The following is a 24,786-nucleotide window of genomic DNA, read 5'->3' on the forward strand; positions in this document are numbered from 1 at the left end:
GTTATTATTGGGAGGGAGCATTTCTTGGGGGGTGTCTTATTGGGAGAGAGAATGTTATGCGTAGGAGACAGCATATGTCACAATAAGAGAGCTGTGAATATTGGGATGGGGTATATCTTGATGGGAGGGAGAATGCATGTCAGAGCAGAGAGTTTGAGGATGCCATGTTTGGAAGTTGGGTTTACTGAAAGAAGCTTACTTTTGGGCCGATACAGTAAAGTCCGCGTGAGAGCGGGCAAACGCCCGCTCTCCTGTGCGCACGATTCACTATTCAAATTAGGCCCGATGGTAAAAACAGGCAAAAGGAGGCGCTAGGGACACTAGCGCGTCCCTAGCGCCTCCTTTTGGACCGGAGCGGCGGCTGTCAGCGGGTTTGACAGCCGATGCTCAATTTTGCCGACGCCTGTTCTCGAGCCCGCTGACAGCCACGGGCTCGGAAACCGGACGCCGGCAAAATTGAGCGTCCGGTTTTCGACCCGACAGCCGCGGGCCGACTTCAAATTTTTTTTTTTCTATTTTTACTTTTGGAAACTTTCGGGACCTCTGACTTAATATTGCCATGATATTAAATCGGAGGGTGCACAGAAAAGCAGTTTTTACTGCTTTTCTGTGCACTTTTCCGGTGCCCGAAGAAATTAACGCCTACCTTTGGATTGGCGCTAATTTCTGAAAGCAAAATGTGCGGCTTGGCTGCGTCGAAAACGCGCATCCAATAGAGGGTTAACAGTGCGTTCTGTCAGAGTGCACTGTACTGTATCGGCCCGATGGTGGGGCCTAGTTGAGTAAACCTTGGAGCATAGTGTTAAAGGATTAGTTTAAAGGTCCTAGTGTTAGGAATGCTTGGCAGGTTTAGTCAAGTCACTGGGGAGGAAGAGGAGGATAAAATCTCAGCTGAAATACTAAAAAGGCTAGGGTTGGCCATTTTGTAAAAGAGGACTGGATGTTGAAGCAGGAAGGAGCGGTACATAGGGGTCCAGAAGTTCTGCTCTTGAATTGGACAGGGAAACCCAAGTGGCAGATCATGGACTTTGATACAAAGATGAGGTGGGATTGTGATCAGTGGCTCTTGCTTTGCTGTCAGTGTGAGTGAGTCTTTGGGGCGTGCTAGTACGCGAAGGTTGTGAATGACATGAAGAACCTCACAAGGCTGGGGGACTGGGCATCTAAATGGGAGATGAAATTTATTGTTGAAGAGTGCAAAGTAATGCACACGGGGGGGGGGGGGGGGAAATAATCCCAATTACAGGCACACAATACTAGGTTCCATATTAGGAGACACCATCCAGGAAAAGTAACTTTGAATCCTTATGGACAGTGCATTGAAATCCCAAGCTTTAGTGTGTGGTAGCGATCGGAAAAGCAAATAGGATGTTAAGGAATGATCCGAAAAGGAAGGAGGATAAAACGTAGAATGTAATACCACCTCTGTATCTTTCCATGGTGTGACTGCATCTTGAGCATTACGTTCTATTTTGGTTGCCCCATCTGAAAAAAGACCTAGCGGAATTAGAACGGGTACAGAGAAGGAAGACCAAAATGGTAGAGGATGGAACCAGCTCCCTTATGGGAAGAGACTAAACAGGTTAGGACGCTTCATCTAGGAGAAGAAATAACTTAGAGGGGATATTATAGAAGTTTGTAAAATCACGAATGGGGCGGAACAGGTAAATAGGGGATGGTTATTTACCCTTTCAGGTGGTACTTGGACTAGGGATCACTCCATGAAAGTAACAGATTAAAAGAAATTGGAGAAAGTATCTTTTTTAACTCTGCGCGCAATCAAGTTGTGGAATTTGTTGCCAGAGGATGTGGTTATGGCATGTAGCGCAGCTGGGTTGAAAAGGGGCTTGTTACGAGTTCCTGGAGGAAAAGTTTATAAGGTAGTGTAGTTATTTCTCTGTCACCAGAGGGCTCACAATCTAAGTTTGTACCTGAGGCAGTGGAGGGTGAAGAGGCTCAGCCAAGGTCAAAATGAGTGGCAGTGAGATTTGAACACTGGTCTCTCTGGTTCAAAGCCAGTTGCTCAAACCACTAGGCTACTCTTCCTACTATTTACCTACCTTGCGACTTGTTGAGAAAGGCGAGATATCAAACTGAATAAATGCTGACATTGAGAAGAAGGCTTCAGGGGATCTGACTGTTCTTGCAATCTGATCATATGTTTTATGGTGGTACCAACAAACTGGTCAAGAGGTGGGAAATTCCCAGGCATCACATTGCCCGGGTACTTGTGTCAAAATTGGCGTTTGGTGCCTGCCACTGGTAGAGCCCCTGCAGTTGCAGGAGGTCTTGATGGAACTCCATTCCCACACAGAAAAGGAGAATCTGGAGTCATGGGAAAGGAAGGGGGGAGAGACCAAAACAATTTAGAAATCACACAATAGCCCCCCCCCCCCCAAAAAAAAAAGAGAAAGTAAAAAAAAAAAAATTCAGAGATAAATAAGACAAAAAAAAAAAAATCCCCCCCAAAAAGAGCTTGATCTTTGGGGAATAGCTGTGTCAAAGCATTCTCTGGGATGGTGGCCGGAGGTATTTGTCTTGTGGGCTAGCATGTCTCACAAGCTGCTGCTCTACCTAGGGAAGGCTCCTGTGCCGTTCACTCTGGTGGATTTCGTTGCACTGCGGTTCCCGAGAGGTCACGTGTGATTGGAGTACAACCAAAGGCAGGAAGACTGGTACGGAGGACCCAACTTGGCTCCAGACATGTTTCCCCAGAGCCGCCCCCCTGTAAGTACCGATGTACTTCTTAAGAGTGTGACGGGCAAGTGCACTTTATCTAATGTGGTAACTGTGCCCTATAGCCTTGGGCATGATTACAGTGTGCAGTAAACTCTAGGGATGTGCATTCATTGGGCCATTCGTTTCATGGGAACATGAGTACCTCACGAATGCATGGTATGCACTTATTTTCTTAACGAGTTATGCATGTACCCATGAAACAAATGAAACGAATGGCCCAATGAATGCTCATACCTAGTAAACTCCTCCAGTCTGCTTAGTTAAATTTTCTCTTCCCACTGAATGTATCTCCTTGGAATTTTATTTTGTTCAGTTGTTGAAAGTTTGTATATGTTTGCCATTTTTACCATTTGAGGTCAGTAAATCTGCGAGAGCTGTTATGATTACCACGAAACTCCAGTGCCAGCACAGTGCATGCCCAGGATGGAGCCATTTGTTAGTGCCCTACTAGTTGTGGCACTCGGACCTTGGACCTGGGTTTACCCAGAATTTCCTGCCTCACCCTGATCTTTTTCATCCTCCCTCAGTGTTACTCTGTTCTAGCTGACCTTTCCTAGGGTAGTTCTGTATCCAGCCGCCCAGCCCCTAGGACAGTTTGTGTCCGAGTTATTCTGTTATGAATCCATTTTTTTTTCTTACATTTCTGCTCCTCTGTAGGCTCACCTCCAGGCTCCTGCTGTTGCCTCAGCTGTAGCAGCTAGTGCAGTCTCTGCCACACCTCAGTCTTTAAAACTCACTTACCCAGAGACCCTGGACCGGATCAAAGAGGAGTTCCAGTTTCTGCAGAACCAGTACCACAGGTGAGCGATATTGCTCCACCTTTACGCAGGGCAGTGATTCCCAAACCTGTCCTGGGGGGACCCCCAGGTTTTCAGGATATTCCTAATGAATATGCATGTGGGAGATTTGCATACATTGCATGCAAGTTTATCTCAAGCATATTCATGGTGGATATCCTGAACACCTGACAGGCTGGGGGGGGGGGGGGGGGTCCCCCAGGACAGGTTTGGGAATCACTGACCCAGGCAGTGAGACTCCTATATTATCCCTCCAAACCATGACGTAGCTAAGCTTGGCCAGTGACCAGGTGGAAGGAGCAGTTCTTGGGGGGGGGTGAAAACCCTCTCTTCTGGTGTGCAAGAAGGGCAGTGGAGTTCTTCTACCTCCTTCTGAAGCAGAAAGGGGTAAAGGAACCATGCTTCCAGGGGTGGGAGGAGGAGCAGCAATCAGATTGCACCCTTGGAGTGAGGGGAGTAGAGGGTGATGAGCTGCACCTCAGACTGGGGAATATGGGGGGGGGGGGGGGGGGGGGGGTGTTATGGAAATGTACCTCCAGAGAGGGCTAAACAGTCAAGATTTGGAAAAGATGTTCTGACCCTCTCGCCTCACCCTCTCTCTGTGCAGAAGTTTCATTGTAAGATTTTTCTCTCTTCCTCCCCCCCCCCCCCCCCAGTTTGAAGTTAGAATGTGAGAAGTTGGCAACGGAAAAAACTGAGATCCAGCGGCATTACGTTATGGTGAGCGGCCTCCGTTGACTTTCCTCTGTGGGCAGTGGAAGTCCTGGAAAAGAGCGTGGTCCCTTTCCGTCCTCAGACTGGGATGCTGTGGGGTGGGACTGCCATGGTGCATGTTTGATTACTTGCCCCTTCCCCCCCCCCCCCCCCCCCCTCAGTCTCTTCTTCTCAAAGTCTGTAATGCTTCTGTCTGCTTTCCTTACAGTATTATGAAATGTCTTACGGGCTCAATATAGAAATGCACAAACAGGTGAGTGACAGAATTGGGTGGGGGGGGGGGGGGGGGAGCTCTCCGTGTGCTAGAATCAGGCCTGGGGATAGATGGCTGGGGTTCTTCCTGATGCAGACGCATGACTGTCTCCTGCCGAGGCCCTGTACGCTTGCTTATGCTTTTGTGGGAAAGGTTGAGGTGATTAGCAGGGCTTCTGTGGGTGCCTTCGAGGTTCCCCGTGCTCGCTCACTCTCTCTGCCCAGCTCTTGGTGGAGAGGCCGGATGCCTGCTGATGATAAGCCGCTGTTAGCGTGTGAGCACAGGTGGCCGGGCTCTGCTGCTGGAGTCAGAGGTGTGCAGCCGGCAGGCTCTGGGCACTTTTCCTTGCAGCTTAAAAGGGGCTTTTTTTTTGTGTGGAAGTAGGTGTCTGAGGCAAATAATGCACTCACTTAGGTTCTATTTTTGAGTGACGGGGAAATAGTGGAGCTTTGGTGTTTCCCAGAGGCGGGGGGGTGGGAGCTTCCTGTAATCCCCTTCTGGTTTTTTTTTTTCGTGTTTCAGAACTCTGTGGAACAAAGCATCTTTCAGCCAAAGAGCTGTGTGTTTGGCCTCAGTTAGTGGTGTCTGTGTCCCACCCACATCTTCTCGCTCCTCTTCCTCATCTGCTCTTTGTTTCCTGGGGGGGGGAGAATAGCTGTCCCTGATGTGTTTAGTTTTTGTGTTGGCGAGGGTAGAAATCTTTGTTTATCTGTTTGTTTTTAATTTAAAGCAGGTTTTAGGGCATACTGAGGGATTTAGTGTGTATGGAAGCCAAGGGTGGCGCATATGATATTTTGCCTGTTAGAAAATGGGAGATTGACATTTTTTTTTTTTTTTAATTAGTGGATAAAGGGGGATTTTCACACCTGCTTTATATCTCCCTGTAGCTTTAGCAGCATATGGTGGGGGGGATTACCTTTTTAAAATCTCCCATGCTCCTGTAAATTCTGCTTTCCAAAAAACGATGAAACACCCCCTCCCCCTCCCCCCCCCTCCTCGAGAGCACCTTGATCATTTTTCATGCTGTGAGCGGTAAAGTGCCAGTAAATTGCGCATTAAGGAGCGCCAGCGAATGGGAGGCAGAGCTCCCGCAGGAGATGCAGCCGACAGTGCATTAGGAAGGCGAATCCATCAGAGCGGCCCCGGGAGACAGCCAGAACTGCACAGAATGCAGCCAGGGGAGGGGGTCCTGGGCTCTCTGACAGCGGGTGAAGGGAAGGTGCACGGCTGATGGTGGGAAGGGGGTGTAATGTGGGGGGCGGTGGCAGGTGGGATCGGTAACATACTGGATACACAGTTTCCTTGTCCTGCAGTCATACATGCCAGTTCTGGTGTGCGGGGGGGGGGGGGCTCCAAGACTGTTCTCCATTCCTCCCCTTAAGATTACAGTGAAAGGATAGCCTAGGCTGAAGGCTTTTGGAGACCCTCAAATGCAACACCCCCCTTCACCCTATAGAGCAGGCCATGCCAGAGCCCCTTCCCACTGTCCAGCACCTGTAAAAGAGATCTGGATATTATCAGCCATCGCTTCATGGTGTTTTGTAGTTGCCAGACTTGCAGGCTGATGCTATATCGTGCGCTGAGCCTAGCTCACAGGCTAACACCCCATGCAATAGGGGGCTTAGTGTGGCCAAACCAGCGCGTAGCTAATAGCGCTCATCTTGTAAATGCATGTAGATGAGGCTATTACCGCCCCCCCCCCCCCCCCAAATGATGTAAAAATCACCGTGCGCCCGACACGGGTCACAGGAAGTACCTACGATTCCTGGTAGGCGACAATCACTTCCAGTACAAGGTGTTGCCATTTGGCCTCGGCCCCGCGTATCTTGACCAAGTGCTTGGCAGTCGTGGGTGCACACCTTCGTCGACTAGGGGTGCACGTCTTCCCCCTGCGTGGACGATTGGCTTGCCAAGGCGGCCACAGGCAAAGAGGGCGCTTCATTCCCTCAACCTGACCACTCGAGTGTGGGAATCCCCTTGGGTTTGTCGTTAAAACTACCCGATTGTCCCATCTTGTTCCGTCGATGCAGTAGGGACTTCATCGGGGCCCGCCTGGATGTGACCCAAGGGCCGGGCTTTTCTCCCTCGCGACCGAGCGCTTGCTCTAGTGTCTCTGGCGAGTTTGGCTTGCTGCAGCCGACGGGTGCCGGCCCGCCTTCTGCTTCGGCTGTTGGGTCATATGGCTGCCCCTGTCCATGTCAACTCCCCCCCCCCCCCCCCCCCCCCCGGCCCGCTTGCACATGTTGGAGAGCACAGTGGTCTCTACGGGTCGCAGTGGCGCCAGGCCTCGCAGGAGCTCAGTGTGTGGGTGCGCATCACGCCACCCCTCCAGGTCTCCTTGTCCTGGTGGGGAAATTCTCCCCAACCTGAAGCGGGGGGGTTCCCAGGGCTGGTGTTTTAAGTCTTACGTGCTCTGAGCCATCTAAAAAAAAAAAAAGCCCAAAATGCTGCTTTTCTGTGGTTCTTCCTACTTAGTTTTTCCCCAGTACTAAGTAGGAGGAATCGCAAGAAGCAGCATGAAAAAAAAAAAAAAAAATTGCCAGCGGTCAGGTTAGGGAAACGGACGCCCATTAATTCAACGTCTGTTTTCCTAACTGGCGCACAGCCACGTCTCCTGGGCGCCCGATGCCATGAATGCGCTAGGGACGCACAATTTATCCCCAGCTTGACCCCCCCCCCCCCCCCCGTTAAACAGTGCATTGCGTGCCCAGGAGAGGTGTCTGGGTGCGCTTTAGGTGAGCCAGCACTCTCTGTCGTGAGCACCTGCTTTACGCGAGCTGATATCGCATCGGCCTGTTGGGGTGAACATGTACCAAGCTGTGGGAGGGAACTATCGCTGCAGTGACTGGACAGGAACGGGGAGAGGGTAAAAAAAAAAAAACGGAAAGAAAAAAAACCAAAACCCCCCCCCCCCCCCCCCCAAACCCCTGGCTAGTTGTTAATTTCAGCTTGTGGCTGACCGACAGGAGGCAGGTCCTGATTCAGCTGAAGTCAAAAGGAGCAAGAGGAAGACAGACTGTCAGTCCCCCTCCCAAACCTTCTTGTAATGTTTTCATTCTCTTGGGCTGGTCAATAAGGGTGCCCTGGGACCAAAGCTTTCTGTTCCCCCGGTGCCTGTCGCCTTAAATCTTCAGGCTTCATTCTGCCTTGATTGTGTCATGTGAAACCTCTCCCCCCCTCCCCATGTGGTTTAGTAATCTGGGCAGTGAGCTGTAGATTCCAGACTGAGGACTGATGCAGTAAGAGGTCGGTGACCCCTGTGGCTGGGTCAGTCACAAATGGGCATGGCTCCTGCTTCTGTGATGGGCCCAAGCAGGGTTGTGAACTCTATTGGGGGGGGGGGGGGGGAGGAAATAAAATTGTTTTTTTCCCCACAGTCTTTCAGATTTTTACCGACATGCGTCTTTGCCGTCGCCGTTGTGTGCGCAGCTGGGCGTATGCTGCAGTTTTACCCCCTTTACGGACCAAGACACACAAAGCCTCTGAGCACCGCAGCCTCGGCAGAGCCCGAGTCCACAGTGACAGAGCCACGGGCCCTTCTGTCGCTCAGGACACGTCTACTGGTTGTTGGCAATACTGCTTCCCCTCCCCCTCCATCAGCACCACCCAGGCCCAGGATTATTGTAGTTGAGAAATGCATCTCTGTAAGCAGATAAGGTTCCTCTCCCCCTCCCCCCCCCCCCCCCCCCCCCCCGTCCTAGGGAAGCGAGGTTAAGCAGGATGGGGGTGGGGGAGGCGGTGCGATGTTGGCCCTTTGGTACTCCAGGCTGCTGCCTGTGCAGGGGTTGAGGTGCTGAGAGAGGCCCTGGCATGGCTCTGATTAGCGAGTAGGCGCATTGATTGGTGGAGGAGGGGATGAATAGTCGTCCCGTCCCTCCTCCCAACCCCCCCCCCCCCCCTCCGTTTTCCCCTTTCTTTCCTGCCTTTGGGCTCTGATTGCTGGTGGGTACTCAGCCCTTAGAGCCTCTGGAGAGCTTCCTGAGGAGCCATTGAGAGCTTCAATTAACACTTTGGCAGCATATGGGGTGGGGAGGAGCGGGGGCTCCAGAGGGAGGCAGATTAGGTAATAAAGGAACATCCTGATCAGACACTTGTCAACAGAATTTTAAAGTGAAATCTCTCGTTTATTGTGTCTGCATGCTGCTAGATAAGTTTTCCGGACTGATTTCCTAAATATTTCGATTCCCAGAATGTGTTGTGCTCTACATTTGCACTCTCTTGCCTCCTGAAAAAGGGATGAGAGAGTGCTTATTGAGGAGAGGTGACCTACATAGGTTCTCAAAGCTTTTCTCCCTGTGGTGGATTGCTCCTGAGAAAAGCCTTCAGTAACGTCTCTGGGGACCCCCTCAGTTCTGTCCCTCCCTACTTACAAGGGCTGTGTGTGTTTTCAGTACTGGGGTGAGGCCCCCTCGGGCAGTCTGTTTCACCTGTGGGTGCTTGCGTAGATTGTGGACTCAGTATGGCAGCCTGCCTGCTTGACACTTGTTCTCATTATAGACAGAAATCGCCAAGCGTCTGAACGTGATTTGTGCTCAGCTGGTCCCGTTCCTGTCCCAGGAGGTGAGTGGGCAGTGAATGCCTTGGGATTGTTCGCTCCCCGCCCTGTCCTGGAAGTGTTGATGTAAGGTGCTGTGAGGTGTTGGAAAAACGTGCCACCATGGAAAGAAAAGGCTATGTTGCATGGCAGGGTTGAAACGGAAGACGCTGCTGATGGGGGCCTTCCACTGTCCCTGCTCCTTACCAGGGTCCTAGCACCAGACCATCTCACCCTCCCTTTCCTCTAGCCAAGGGTCCAGCCGACCATGTAAGCTTCCTGCTTACTTGTGTGCTTGCAAGAAAATTCGCCAAGGCAGAACCTGAACTTCTCTCATATTATCACCCCATTCGCTGTATTTCAGCTCACTGTGTATCCTGCACTTTTTCCTGCTTAGGGCACACACATACTTGCTCACACCAGTGCTCGTGGATGTATCATGCATTGCACATATGTCCTTGCTGTCATTTTGGAGATGAGTACCCAAAGCATGTTGAGTAATGCACCATTCCCAGCCAGATGCCGTTAGCCTGAGAGCAATACATGGGTAGCAGTGTAGAGCGCTGCGCAGTAGGCATGCACGTGCCCGTCACTCACACAAGTCTCTTGCCATATTTCCAGCACCAGCAGCAGGTGGTCCAGGCAGTGGAACGTGCCAAGCAGGTGACCATGGGAGAGCTGAACACAGCCATTGGGGTATGTACGCCTCCTCCCTACCACCACCACGCCCATCCATTCCCTAGAGCTGGTCAGAGTGAGTATTTCTCTGCCCTTCTTCCCTCTCAACCGAGCACTGAGATGGCTTCTGGGGATGGTTCTGTTGTGCCACTTTCCCCTCTTTTGCCACAATCATGCTTTCCTGCACAGTGCAAGGGCTATTCAGGCTGACATACTTTGTTTATACTCTACTATACACTGTGCTGAATGAGGTACGTTGTCAGCCAGCCATCTCGCAGTGAGGCTGCATGCCTTTAGTTGAATTTTCAAAGAGAAACTACCCAGATTGGAGGAACTGGGGTGCCTCCACACAGACAGATTTGAAAAGTCAATTCTGTGTGCATAGTTTACAATTCTGACCTGACCTGAGAGGACCTTTTTTTTTTATCTAATGAAAGGTGCACATGTTGTGAAAGTACCTGAACATTTTCAGCTGCCACTTGGGATGTGGTTTTCACCCTCTGGGATCTAGCTGGGTACTTCTGTAATTGTCCGAGATCCCTTTTAAAAATTTTCCTTCCTGTATACTTAGTTCCTGCCCAGAAGAGCATAATCATGTGTCTAAATCCCACCATTCTGCCTCTCCACTTTTCCAACTACATGGCACTTACTTTGATTATGTTATGTTTGAATGTTGAAATTTAATAAATTTATCGATTTTTATTTATTGTGTTTATTTTTTTTATTATAGTTATTTGTAATTTTAATTAAATTTTATTTTTTTATTTATATTTTTTTGTACACCGTTTTGACTAAACCTTGTTTGTAAAGGCGGTATAGAAACATTTTTAAATAAGTAAATGCAGAATGGTGAAGTGTCTTGTTGAAAGTCAATCTATGAGGAAGGCTGGATTGGAAGTTTGGTGTTCTGGGATCACTGTGTAGCCTTAAAAGAGAGACTTGGTGAGGTCAGTTCTAAGTCTGTGGTATGAGGGGGTGCCGGAGAACCCTTCTCGGGCTTTGCTCCCTACTCCTGGTGATCCTGTAGGTTTGTAACAGATATATCTCCCCCCCCCTCCCCCCTTAATTTTGGTGGGATTGTTTAATGAGGATAATGGTGCATGGAGAAGAGGGACAGACGTACGTGAATCTTCTTTTAAACTTGTGTGTGGTTTTCTTTTTCCCTCCCCCACCCAACAGCATCAGCTGCAGGCCCAGCACCTCTCCCACCATGCCCCTGCCATCCCCCTGACCCCTCATCCCTCAGGCATGCAGCCCCCTGCTCTGGCAGGGCTCAGCGGCGCCTCAGGACTTCTAGCGTTGTCTGGAGCGCTGGGGATTCAGTCGCAGCTCGCTGCCAAGGAGGACAGAGGGCTCCCTGACCCCGATCACAGAGGTGAGAGTGCATAGGGACGTGGGGGGGGTGGGTAAAAAAACTGATGCGGATCCCCCCAAGTGTAGCATATGAATTGGGGGGGGGGGGGGGGATAGGGATGCAGAGGGTTGGGTAGGAGGAGAGTGTGAAACTCCCTCGGAAATAGTCTTGCTTTGTATTTGTGTACACCTCCGCGTGTACACTGCACCTTACATCTGCCAGGGGGTAGGGATGAGAGGGGCTTCTTAACCTCTTAAACAGAGTTTGAGGATTGGCATCCAGAGGTGTGAGGCTCTAAGGACTTCTGTTCTCTTACTGGTTGGAGCTGGGAGATGTGGGAGAGCTTATGCTGGCGTCTGTGCCAAGTAAAGAGGGAAGTGTGGGTGGCGTAAACCATACTGGTAATGGTGGAAGATGATGGAGGGGATGGGGGCAGGGTTCGTGCTGGACTACCGCAAGCACTCGTGGGGTGAGGTAGGAGGCCGTGAGGGTGGTATTATCGCTCGTTAGATGAGAGGCTGTGGAGGGAGCTAAACTGGCAGTGGGGAAACCGTGGTGATGGGGAAAGGCCATGCTGATATTTTGGGGAGGGAGAACTGTACTGGTGCTGGCAGATGAAGGGGGGGGGGGGGGGGAGAGGTGCTGGTAAATGGGTGGGGGTACAGTACTGGTGTTGGTAGCTGGATGGGGGGTGGGGTACGAAGCTGGTGCTGGTAGACGGATATGAGGAGGGGGGAGATGGTGGTGCTGGGGGTTCCCTGTAGCCTGTGTGCTGTTTTCATTGTAGACTGAGGGTGGAGAGATTGTGACGAGCCTGCATTCCCCCCCCTCCCCCCCCCCCCCAGCCGAGAGTTCACTAATGAAGGCAGTCAGAAGAGGCTCTTTTGGGATTGGGCTGAGGAGGGGAGGGTACAGCACGCCTCTGATATTAAACCCAGCGTTTTCTCTCTTCCTTGGCCTGCTGCTGCTGCTTCTGGTTGCCATGGTGACAGATCGAGATCCTGGGCCTGTGAGTACCCCCCTTCTGCATTGTTTCCTTTACAGCTGCAGGCTGGGAATTGGTTTGTGCTGGAGAATCAGTAGTTGGGGGGGGGGGGGGGGTTGCTTTCTGTGTGGTGTTTTTTGGAGAGGTCTGTAGCTGTGAGCTAGGAACTGCACCCCCCCCCCCCCCCCCACAACCCATTCCCTGCCCGGGCAGAGGCTATGACTGTAACCTGAAGGTGCATTACTCCTGGCCGCCTGCCAGCAGCCAAGGTCATGGGATCAATCTGTGCTGAATCCTCTCCTCCGACAGCTCCTGTTCTTCTCACAGTGTAAGGGGGGGGGGAGGGGGGTTCTATGGGAGCTGAACCCTCTGGCCTAGGAGGTCTTAGGATTAATTTTGTTTAGTTTTGCGGTGGGAGGGGGGATAGCAATTGCTTCCGAGTCTGGGGCCAGCTTTCTGTCCTTTGCTGCATATCTTACTGCTGCCTTTGGGGGGGGGGGGGGTGTTACCTGTCATTCTGATTTGGAACTTCCCTTTGTTTTATCTTTTAAAGCAAATTCGCTTCGTATTCTATTCTCCCTGCTCTCCCTCCCCCCCCCCCCCCCCCCCCCCCCCCCGGACCATTTTCTCCCGTCATGGCCAATGTTGGATTTCATTCTAGGAGCTTGGCCTTACTGTTAACCTCCCCAGAGAGTCCAAGGCTGACTTGGGGATGCCATTGTGAGGAATAGGTGGCAGAGCCAAAGTGCTGGACAGCTTTCCGTTTACAGCTGGAGGATGAGGCTCTTGTCATCCTGGGTCTGTCTAGCAATGTGGGAAGGACCCTTGGCCCCTAACTCTAGCACTGACATTTTTTTTCATTTGCATTGCTTAAAGGGGAAAACAAAAAAAAAAATCTAAAACCAATATGAGTAGCTCCATGCTGGGACCTCGGTGACTGTGCTGTGCACATCTGTATGGGAAACTGCTTCAGTCTGCAGTGGCTGCAGCCCCCGGGGGAGAGAGTCTTAGCCATGCTAACTGGCCACATTACAGCATTGCAAAGGAAGCTAGGGAACCTCACTGCAATGGCTTAAGCCTTGTGGGGAGGGGGGGGGGGGAATTTAAAACAGACGAAACAAACTCTGAATAGTTACAGATTAAGGCTCCTAGTGGCAGACACCCCCCCCGCCCCCCCAGTCCTGGTTTTGATTGAGCAGCAAGAAAATGGAGCATGAGGAATCTGCCAGGCCAGTTATCAGCCGCTCCCAACATCTTGATTAAAAAGAGATGTCAGTGGGTTGCCTGATAATGGGAAATGGTCTGGACAGCCGTCTGTTTTATAAACCTATTTCTAGATCTTGGCTAAACGTGGCAAGGGACTGCCTTTGGCAGCTTCCGCCATGAGTTAAAAACAAATGGTGGCTTAAATGTTGGTGTGGGATGCCAACCATGGGTAAACATAAAACATTGGATAATGTTATGCGTTTCGCTCTGTGCTGGCTCCGATTTCTTTCTTGGTTTTTTGTTTTGTTTTTTTTTTGTTTGTTTGTTTGGAAGAGGGAATTACTTTTTCAGCATATATTACCTTTTTTTTTTTTTTTTTTTAACAGAGTTCCTTGTCATTGCCCCATGGTGAGCGAGCCCGGGCCATCGCAGAGTATCTGAGTAATGCCAAGAAACGGAAGGCAGAAGAGAAGGAGTTTGTACCAGATTATGTGAGTGCTGCTTCCCAGGGTGGATCTGAGAACAGGAGGGGCAGAGAGGACAGGGCACACTCAAAGGGGGCGGCATAGCGTCAGCCTGGAGGGGGGGGGGAGGCAAGGCATTCAGTTAAACTCTGGATACCAACTTTCTGGAGCCTGGGATTTCTTCCTCTCCCCAGTAAGCCTGGCTTTTCTGCTTCTGATTTGAGACCAGTTGGGAGCCTGGCTGGCATTACCAATTTTATTAATCTCTTAGAATTTTTTGAAGGTGTAAATAAACATGTAGATAAAGATGAACTGGTTGATTATAGTATATTATGGATTTTCAGAAGGCGTTTGACAGTCCTTCAGGAGAGACTCCTTATGGGATAGGAGGCAGTGTTCTATTGTGGATTGGTGATTCCCTGTACGTACCAGGATCAGTCCAGACGGTGGGCTATGTCCCCCGTCCAGCAGATGGAGTCAGACAAGACTTCGAAGGGTGTTAGCATATAAGCCAGTGCACCCTCTGCAGGAGCTCAGTATCTTTCTGACTCCAGCAGATGAGAGTAGGGGAACCCGTCGCTTCCCCTGTGTGAAGACTAAGTTCTTTCACTTCTTTCATTTTCATTCCCTTTGGGGAAGTTTGGATCAAGTTAGTTGAGAAAAAAAAAAAGTGTTTCAATTGTTTCAGTATCGGGAGTTGTGGCTTGCAGGCTGAGCTGCCTTCTTCCCTTCTCTCCTCTTTCTCTCTCATTCCTCCATGGGGGTAAGTGTTTCCATTGCATTTTGTTCAGTTTTCACATATTCATACATGATCTGGAAAAGGGAATGACAAGTGAAGTGATCACATTTGCAGATAACACAAAATTATTCAAAGTTATTAAAGCAGCAGCAGCAACTTGCAGGAATCTGCAAAAGCACCTTCCCTGTACATACCCGGATCAGTCCAGGACAGCTGGGTTTTGCCTCCCTTCCAGCAGATGGATACAGAGAAAAACTTCAAGAGTATCCCCTGTTAAGGGCAAGGGCAGCCTGCGTCTCGTCAGTGTTTCTCTGTCTCCAACAGATGAAGGTAGTCCAAAACCTGCGGTCCTGACCCATTTGGGTGACTTTACAAAAAAAAACAAACCAAAGAATATTAAGAACAGAGCAGTCTTTATTTAAATTTAGGTTAGACAGAAGAGGCAGCTTGCTCCCAGGGGGACGGCAGGTTCCAGTGGGTCCATCCCTCAGGATGCTGGGCTGAGAAGTCCACGGCGCTCCTTTTGTTCTTTTGGTGAGGCGCCTGGGGTGACACCAGTGGTACCGGTCCCTCTCCCTCTCCTTGTGCCACCCCCATACTATTTGGAGCAGCCAGTCACGGCTTCTTTAAAAAACCAAACAAGATCCTTAGTTAAGCGGCTGCTGTACAAGCCGACTTAGTGCAGGCAGTGTCCGGATCGGTGAGTTGCCCTGTTTGTTTCGGCCTCCAGCGTTGCCTTTGCGTTCAACTCCGTGGGGGGTAGGACTTCAGTTCGAGGTGCTCCTGCTCGCGGCAGGCATGCTGCGCGACATGCGCTGCTCAGCATGTGGAGAGACGGCCTCTCCCGTTCGGGGGGGTGTGTGCTCGAGTTGTCTCCCCGGTGGGGAAGGTTCTTCACACGTAGCGCCGACTCTATCTGGTAGGACCTGCGGTGCGGTCAAACGTCCTGCTGCGCAATCGTGTGAGGCCGATCCGTTCCCTATTAGCGTGGGGACGACGGCCATTTTAAAATCCTTCGCTAATGCTGAGGCCAGAGCGCTTGGGGGAGGGGATCTCCCTCCGCTGCTTTCCCCTGCTGAGACCCTTAGTCCAGGGGACCCTGGGGACGATTTGTCCGACATCACAGGCGATGTCTTCCCATCCCCCCGGGGGGGGGGGTGTGCGGGGGAAGTGCCGACTGGTGAAGGACCGGCTATGTCTGCTTTTACACCAGGCTTTGTGCTTCTTATCCACAAAGCGTTTATTGCTAGCCTGTCCCAGCAGGGGACCCCTCTCCCTCAGGCTCCTCCTGCCGGGACCCCCTCTGAAGGTTCCCGGGTGCAAATAGGATCCGCAGAATCAAGGGACCAATAACCCACAAAGATGGGTCATCTCCTTTGTGGCAGGGCGCCCTTGTGGCTGCTGTGCCTCCGACCGGTGCGCTAGCCTCCCCCCTCTGGGGCGGATGTGGATGAGGACCCGGAGAAGCCCACGGTTTTCGATGGCGGTGACCCGAAGGCGGTCAGTCTTTTTTTCATAGGGAGGAGCTGGAGTCCTTAATCCCCTATGTGTTGGAGGAGCTGGGTCTTGTCCTCCCCCAGGCAGCTCAGACTCCGGACGCGGTGGATCCCGTGCTAGCTGGATTGTGTGGACTGGCAAAAACTTTTCCACTTCATCAGTTGCTCCAGCAACTTATGGTCCGGGAGTGGGATGCTCCGGAGGCGGTCTCAGAGTGGGTAGAGCCATGGAGAAGTTATACCTTCTCCCTGAAGATGTTATAGACCTTCTGAAGGTTCCCAAGGTGGATGCGGCGGTGTCCGCTGTTACAAAGCGGACCACTATTCCGGTGGCTGGTGCGGCGGCACTGAAAGAACTTCAAGACCAGAAATTGGAAGTGCTCCTGAAGAGGATTTTTGAGGTCTCTGCCCTCTGTGTCCGAGCTGCCGTTTGCAGTAGCTATATGCTCCGAGCGGGTCTACGGTGGGTGCAGCAGTTGCTCAGCACACAGGAGCTCCCACCGCAGGAAGCAGTGCAAGCCAAATGCCTGGAGGTGGCTGTGGCTTATGGGGTGGATTCCCTGTATGACCTGCTTTGTACTTATTCCAGAACCATGGCTTCTGCAGTGTCTGCTCGGTGCCTCCTGTGGTTGTGAAACTGGGCAGCGGACATTTCATTTAAGGCCCAGCTCGAATCTCTCCCTTTCAAGGGTAAGTTCCTGTTTGGTGAGGATATGAAGCAGCTGATCAAATCTTTGGGCAATAACAAGGTCCATAAGCTGCCTGAGGACAGATCCAAGAGTACGCGCGGGTCCTTTCCATCCCATACCCGCTTCAGAGGACACCGGCGTTTTCGGCAGAACAGGGCGCCTGGCGTGTCCAATCGTCAAAGTTCAAGGCAGTCGCAGCCTTGGTCTCACTCCTTTCGAGGCCATTGCCCAGGACGTGAAGCATCGGCCCAAGGTTCCTTCACCAAGTCCCCACAATGAGATCCGGTCGACCCATTCCTCTTTCCCGGCAGTAGAAGGACGATTGTCCCTGTTTAACGAGGAATGGGTCAAAATTACGTCAGACCAGTGGGTTCTAAGCATTATCGATCTCTCTTACGCTTTAGAATTTGCTCGTCCTCTCCGAGATTTTCTTCTGGTCTCGCCCTGCGGATCCTTGGCAAAGCGGCAAATTGTCCTTCAGACCCTTCACAGGCTGTAGTCCCTAGGGGCTATTTTACCTGTTCCCGAGGAAGAACGGGATACTATTCCATCTACTTTGTGGTGTCAAAGAAGGATGGTTCTTTTTGTCTCATCCTGGATCTCAAGGGCGTGAACAAGGCTCTCAAGGTACCCCACTTTCGGATGGAGACCCTGTGGTCTGTCATTGCAGCGCAGTACACAGTGGCGAATTCCTGGCCTCGTTAGACCTGACAGAAGCGTACCTACACATCGGGATCCAAAAAGAACATCAGCGGTTCCTTCGTTTCCTAATCCTGAGCAGGCATTTCCAGTTTTGTGCTCTGCCATTTGGGCTGGTGACGGCGCCACGAACATTCACCAAGGTCATGGTGGTGGTGGCAGCTGCTGTCCGCAGGGAGGGGGTGTTGGTTCACACTTATCTGGACGATTGCCTCTTCCGAGTGAAGTCCGAGGAGCTCTTTCAGCAGGTGGTACGGAGAGTTCTGGACAGATTGACGTCGCTTGGTTCGGTTGTCAATTATGCCAAAAGTCATCTTATTCCATCGCAGACTCTGGATTTCCTGGGTGCTCAATTCGAAACCCGACTGGGCAAGGTTTTCCTTCTGCCAGAGCGAGTGGACAAGCTGCAGGCTCAAGTTCGGTAGTTTCTGGATCTTCTAATGCCCAGGGCCTGGGATTACTTATAGGTCCTGGGGTTGATGGTGTCAACTCTGGAGTTGGTCCCTTGGGCTTTCGCGCATATGCATCCATTACAAGCAGCTTTACTATCCTGCTGGGATCCGAGGTTGGAGGAATTCCAATTCCCCTTACTGCTGCCAGCCTCCACCAGGTCCAGTCTCAGCTGGTGGTTAGTCTCGGTTCATTTGACGTGAGGAGTGGATCTCTAGGTTCCTCGTGGGTAATAGTCACCACGGATGCAAGCCTCTCCGGCTGGGGAGCAGTCTGCCAGTCGCAATCTGCCCAAGGTCAGTAGTTGGCGGCAGAAGCGCAGTGGTCCATCAATTGCCTGGAGACCAGAGCTGTCCGGCTAGCATTGCAGCATTTCCTTCCCCTCCTCCACTCCAGGGCTGTGAGGGTCCTCTCGGACAATACAATGACAGTAGCTTACATCAGTCGCCAGGGAGGCACCAAGAGTCGTCCTGTAGCCCTCGAGGTGCACCGACTAATGGCCTGGGCGGAACAGCACTTTTCCATGCTGGCAGCATCACACATTGTGGGGATCGACAACGTTCAAGTGGATTTTCTCAGTCGCTAGACACTGGATCCCGGAGAGTGGGAACTATCCTCTGACGCGATGTCACGCATCACCCGCCGATGGGCAGTTCCCTGCCTCTATCTGATGGCAACGATGGCAAATGCCAAGGCTCCTCGCTTCTTCAGCCACAGACGGGAGCACGGCACAGAAGGGGTCTATGCCCTGGTAATCCTCTGGTTGGCGGACGTGCTGCTGTATGTGTTTCCTCCTTGGCCTCTCATAGGCAAGATCCTCCGGTGGATAGAGATTCATCCGGGGAATGTAATTCTCGCGGCCTCGGCCACCCTGGTTTGCGGATCTCGTCAGTCTTGCAGTGGACGGACCCCTCAGGCTCGGTCATCTCCCGAAACTGCTGCGTCAAGGACCTATATTTTTTGACCAGGCAGATCGCTTTTGTCTAGCAGCTTGGCTTTTGAACTGCTGTGCTTGAGAAAGAAGGGATATTCAGAGACTGTGATTGCCACCCTGCTTCAATCTTGAAAGACCTTGACCTCTGTCTTACGCTCGGATATGGAAGGTTTTTGAGTCATGGTGCTGTTCTCATTGCGTTTTTCCCCGACGCGCCTCTGTGTCATAAATTCTTGCTTTTCTGCAAAGTGGTCTGACCAAAGGGTTGTCGGTTAGCTCCCTGTGGGTCCAGGTCGCAGCTCTGGGTTGCCTGAGGGGGAAGCTCCGGGATGCAGCTTTGGCGGCGCATCCGGATGTGGTTCGCTTCTTGCAAGGTGCCAAACACTTGAATCCTCCTGTCCATCCAATCTGTCCTTGGAATTTGAATTTGGTCCTTAAGGCTTTGCGTGATGCTCCGGAGGGCAACTCTGAAGGATCTCACCCTGAAAAAGGTGTTTTTGGTGGCCGTTTGTTTGACCAAGAGAGTTTCTGAGCTACAAGCCCTCCATTTAGAGAACTGTTCCTACGTATCTCCGATTTGGGGGTTTCCCTTTGGACGGTTCCTTCCTTCCTACCTAAGATAGTTTTTGCCTTTCATGTGAATCAGTCGGTTGAGCTCCTGGCTTTCCCTAATCTACCAAAGAATGATCCTCACACCAGGGAACTCCAGTGTTTGGATGTCAAGTGAGTTCTATTGCGTTATCTGGAAGTAACTAATCCTTTCCGTCTGTCAGATCATCTGTTCATGTTGTGGAGTGGCCTAAACGGGGATGCATGGCGTCCAAGGCGACGATTGCTAGGTGCGGGTCTCTCCAGGTCCCACTCGGAGTAGTGAAGCTTTGGTACATACCAGCTGTCCTGGACTGATCATGGTACGTACAGGGAAAGGAAAATTGGTTCTTACCTGCTAATTTTCGTTCCTGTAGTACCACGGATCAGTCCAAATGCCCGCCTGGGATACTTGCTCTGGAGAGTCCGCTTGCTCAGTCAGCAAATGCTTACATATACAAATACTTTACCGGTTGTTGAAGGTTGTTGTTCCTTCAATTTTTTTCCATTAATCTATGTTCACATATAGAAGTTCTTCCGGTCCATTGCCAAAATGTTCTTTTTAGACTGTTCGATTCTTTACTAATTTTCTCTGCTTTGATACTCTTATACTGAAGAGATGCAGGCTGCACTTGCCCTTAAGAGGGGGCACTCTTGAAGATTTTCTGTCTCCATCTGCTGGAAGGGAGGCAAAACCCAGCTGTCCTGGACTGATCCGTGGTACTATAGGAACAAAAATTAGCAGGCAAGAACCAATTTTCCTTTGTGAGACTAGGGAGACTAGGCAACTTAATAGCAGGTGAAATTTAATGTGGTAAAGTGCAAAGTGATGCACATAGGGAAAAATAATTCCAACTACAGGTGCACTATTGTTGGGTTCTGTATTGGGAGTCATTTCCCAGGAAAAGAACCTTGGAGTCTTTATGGACAATACATTGAAATCCTCAGTGCGCAGCTGCAGTCAAAAAAGCAAACAGAATGTTAGGATGGTCCGAAAAGGAATGGAGAATAAAACAGAAAATATATTCCCTGTACATTCCCGGATCAGTCCAGACTGCTGTGGTTATGCCTCCCTTCTAGGTGTGCCACCTGCATCTCCTCAGTATTTCTCTGTCTCCAGCAGATGGTGGAGGTGCAAAACTGTCTGTTCTGATCTAGTGTAAAAAAAAAAAAAAAGGTGTTAGGCAGGGTTTGTTTGTCTTACACTTAAAAGTTTGATTTAAAAAAAAAAAAAAAGGCTCCAATTGAAGATTTCTTCCGCTGCCCAGAGGGTTGGGAGATCCTGAGGGGACTATCCCCTCTGGTGTTGCTGGCAGCTGTGGGTAGGGGTCAAGGGTCCTATTACCCAAAAAGAACAGTTCTGGGGGTGATCCCGGGGAGCCCGGCTCACTCCCCCCAGAAGGAACAGGACATAAGGACGGCTGCCGGGCCAATGCTGTGGTAAAAAAAAATATATATATATTTTTGAAGTGTTTTCTATTTTGCCACGCCGACTCTCCCTTCCCTCCTTGCTTCGCCCGTCTGTTGTTTTTTGTTACTTTTGCCGCGTTTTCTTCTTTATTTTAGGCCATCCTCGCTGCCCCGGAGCTCGGCTTGCCGCGCATCTATCCCACGACGGGCTTTGCTCAGAGTGCATTCCTGGGGGGATGGACCCTCCATTTGGTCCAGGATGGGCAGCACAGTATGAGCAGGGCTTCTTCGGGGCCGGCTGCCATTAAATCTACTACAGCTGATCCGTTCCCGCTGAGTGCGGGAACGGATGCCATTTTGGGCACATTTAGGGAAGCCACGAGGGCTGTGATGGGGGAGGGGATTTTACCTCCCGCCCTATCCCCGCATCGATTGACTCCTGGAGAAGAAGCAGTCTGAGAGCAAAGTGGTAGAGTTAGGCCCCCACAAATCAGCCAGAAAGAGGTCTTGGTCCTCAGGGAGCTTGGGCAGGGCCAAAGGGGACTCTGGTCCTGCAAAGGTCAAGCATCATTTAAGGTCCGTGGTGCAACACACAGATTTGGATTCTTCGGAGGACCAGGACTCACAGTCCAAATTCCCGGCAGAGGGGGATGGAACTGCAGGCCGCGGTTCCCAGATGTTTGAAGGGGACAACCCGAAGGTAGTCAATCTATTTCGAAAGGAAGAGCGGGCTGCTTATTCCTGCGATTCTGGCGGAGTTAGACCTCAAAGTGCCACTGGAGGAGGCTAAGCTTTCCTGCGGAATTCGGAGTTGGGTATTTCCTTATGGACAGTCCCGTCTTTTCTTCCTAAAGTTGTCTCCTCCTTTCACTTGAATCAATCGGTGGAGCTTCCATCTTTTCCCCTCGCAAAAGACTTGCGGAAGTTGGATGTTTGTAGGGCTTTACTGCGGTACCTGGAGGTTACGAATGCATTTCGTTTGTCAGACCACCTTTTTGTGCTGTGGAGTGATCCGAAGAGAGGTAATATGGCTTCAAAAGCTACAATAGCCCGCTGGCTGAAGGAGGCTATAAGTTCAGCTTACTTGCTGCATGGAAGGCCCTTGCCGGTGGGTCTTCGGGCACGTTCTACACGGGTGCAGGCAGCGTCATGAGCTGAGTGCCAACAAATCTCGCCCCAAGAGATTTGCAGAGCGGCTACGTAGAAGTCTTTACACACTTTTGCAAAGCATTATCGGCTGGATGTTCAAAATCTGAGTTCAGGGGGATTTGGAGAAGGAGTGCTTCGAGCGGGCCTTTCCAGAACCCATCCCAATAAAGAGAGCTCTGGTACATCCCAGGAGTCTGGACTGATCAGGGTATGTACAGGGAAAGGAAACTTGGTTCTTACCTGATAATTTTCATTCCTGTAGTACCACAGATCAGTCCAGAGTCCCGCCCATTTGAGGCATAAGAGGCAATGGAGAGTCCGCTCGTCTGTATGTGTGTTCATTTTTGGATCTGAAGATCAATTTGTTCACAGGGTTCTTTGGTTTCTGTTCCCTTTTGGGGTTGTAGTGAGCCAGTTTAGAGAATGAATTTTATTGTATATGTTTGGTTGGGTTTTAATCCATTCTGCTTTGTTACTGAGTAATACTGACAGACTATGGGTGGCACCTCAGGGTATAGGGCAGAATTTGTGAAAACTTATGTCTCCATCTGCTGGACGGGAGGCAAAACCCAGGAGTCTGGACTGATCCGTGGTATTACAGAAATGAAAATTATCAGGTAAGAACCAATTTTCCTTTTCAGTTGATCGGGCTTCGGGTTGCTTATGGGCAGTTTTCTCATTTTTTGGTTCACTAAAGCGGCGTTTCTCCGCCGCTCAGACTGCAGCCGCGTCTTCTCCTCTGCACCGTCGGCGCCTCCCCGTGCTCCCCCATGCTGCGTCCGGTGCGCTGTGCCGCCTGCGGGGAGTCCACTTTGCGGTTCTCCTGCTCAGGGCTCTGTGCTTGGTGCCTCCCTGGAGGGGAAGGTACCTTGGATAGGGAGCCGGGGTCGACTGCTAAGTCCCGTGGTGCAGTGAAAAGATCTGCCCCCTCAGGAAGCTCAGGCTGATCTGTTCCCGCTGATAGCGGGAATGGTGGCCATCTTGAATTCTTTGGCTGACGCGCGGACCAAGGCATCTCCCGCTCGATGTGTCTGGTCCCCGGCAGTCCTAAGGACCTTTTAGATCCCTGCCAGGACTTTTCTGAGGCTGAGCCCGATCCCCTGGTGGGGGAAGGGGGCTGCACTAATTCCTTCACCCAGGCTCAGCAGAGCAGGGCTTCGCATCAGGGACGTCCTGAAGGGGCCTCCCCAGAAGATTCTCAGGTGCCTAGACTCCCAGGGGTCCCTTCGTGTGACAAAGCTGTGGGGCTCCTCCCAGAAGGTCCCGCCATCCCGGAGACAGCAGGCACTGGTGCTCCGGACCTGCTGGCGGTTCCTTTGCCCCTACTGGGGGCGGAACCAGATGAGGACCTGGGAAAGGCGTCTCTCCTGGAAGGTGTTGACCCAAGGTGGTTCGTCTGTTCCACAGGGAAGAATTAGACCCACTCATCCCGTGGGTCTTGTTGGAGCTCCCCCAGGAAGTCTTGCCTCAGAATTCGGTGGACCTGGTCCTGGCAGGATTGAGGGGTCCAGCAAAGACTTTTCCCTTTCATCCTATGGTTCAGCAATTGATGACCTGGGAGTGGGATGTGCCAGAGGCAGGCTTGCGAGTGGGTCGACTATGGACAACTTTATCCTTTTGCCTGAAGAGACCCTGGAGCTATTGAAGTTCCCTAAGGGTGGACACCTCAGTGTCTGCGGTGATGAAGAGAACCACAATCCCGGTGGCAGGAGCAGCAGCCATCAAGGACCTCCAGGATAGAAAACTTGAGGTTCTCCTGAAGTGGATATTCAAAGTTTCGGCTCTGGGTATCCGAGCGGCCATTTTGTAGTAGCTTCATGCTCCGGGCGGGCCTCCGCTGGGTACAACAGTTGACTTCCAGAGACATTCCACCTCAGGAATCTGCACAGGCGGAGTGCTTGGAGGCGGCAGTTGCGAATGGAGTGGATGCCTTGTACGATCTGCGTACTTCCTCAAGGACCATGGCGTCCGCAGTTTCTGCGAGGAAGCTCCTGTGGCTACGCAGCTGGTTGGTCGATGACTCTTCCAAAGCCCAGTTGAGTGCGTTGCCGTTCAAGGGGAAGTTTCTCTCTTTGGCGAAGATTTGGAGCAGCTGATTAAGTCCCTGGGAGAGAAAAAAGGTTCACAAGCTCATGGAGGATAAGACTAAGCCTTCCAGAGGCTTCCTTCCCGTTCTCGTTTTTGGGGCCAACAGAGATTTTTTCAGAGCAGGGCGCGGACTTCGGGTCAGAGGCAGCCTGCGGGCAGGTAGCAAGCCTGGTTTTCATTCCTTTTGGGGCTGTAGGCCCTCTTGCGACGGGGTCGCATTAGTGTTGCGTGGAGCCAAGTCCTCTCAATGAGATGTGGTCGGCCCATTCCTCTGTTCCTCCCATGGGGAGACAGCTATCCAATTTCTACGAGGAATGGGCCAAAATAACCTCCAATCAGTGGGTTTTAAGCATAATAGAACACAACTACGCTTTGGAATTTGCCCAGCCTCTCCAAGATCTTTTTTATGGTCTCCCCTTGCGGCTCTCGCATGAAAGAGCAGATCATTCGACAGATCCTGGACCAGCTGACCTCTCTGAGGTCCATAGTTCCCATTCCCCCGGCAGAGTGAATGAAAGGGCGGTACTCAATCTACTTTGTGGTCCCGAAGAAGGGGTCCTTCCGACTGATCCTTGACTTGAAGAAGGTGAACAGGGCACTCGAAGTTCCACATTTCCAGATGGAGACTCTGCGCTCGGTCATTGTGGCGGTTTGCAGCGGCGAGTTCCTGGCTTCCCTGGATTTAACAGAAGCGTACTTGCACATAGCCATCCACAAGGATCACCAGAAGTTTCTTCGCTTCATGGTCCTCTGCATGCATTTCCAGTTTTGTACCCTGCTGTTTGGTCTGGCTACGGCACGTCACACATTCACCAAGGTA

The 24,786-nt window shown here is 51.3% G+C and overlaps 1 protein-coding gene across 2 annotated transcripts in view; it reads left to right on the forward strand.

The window, feature by feature from the left end:
- Positions 1–24,786, forward strand: part of LOC115097685 (transducin-like enhancer protein 1) — an 82,758-nt gene that overhangs the window by 1,406 nt on the left and 56,566 nt on the right. The window contains exons 2-10 of one of the 2 annotated variants that reach the window (XM_029613632.1): positions 2,579–2,727; positions 3,397–3,539; positions 4,193–4,256; positions 4,459–4,503; positions 9,001–9,063; positions 9,659–9,733; positions 10,895–11,090; positions 12,062–12,078; positions 13,647–13,751. In XM_029613632.1, the coding sequence (XP_029469492.1) occupies positions 2,704–2,727; positions 3,397–3,539; positions 4,193–4,256; positions 4,459–4,503; positions 9,001–9,063; positions 9,659–9,733; positions 10,895–11,090; positions 12,062–12,078; positions 13,647–13,751 (732 nt within the window). In that variant the 5' untranslated portion in view covers positions 2,579–2,703. Of the gene's footprint in view, positions 1–2,578; positions 2,728–3,396; positions 3,540–4,186; positions 4,257–4,458; positions 4,504–9,000; positions 9,064–9,658; positions 9,734–10,894; positions 11,091–12,061; positions 12,079–13,646; positions 13,752–24,786 lie in introns of those variants that run through there. The other variant, XM_029613633.1, reaches the window with a different exon arrangement.

This window comes from Rhinatrema bivittatum, chromosome 8, assembly GCF_901001135.1.
Source record: "Rhinatrema bivittatum chromosome 8, aRhiBiv1.1, whole genome shotgun sequence".
Taxonomy (NCBI): Eukaryota; Metazoa; Chordata; class Amphibia; order Gymnophiona; family Rhinatrematidae; genus Rhinatrema; species Rhinatrema bivittatum.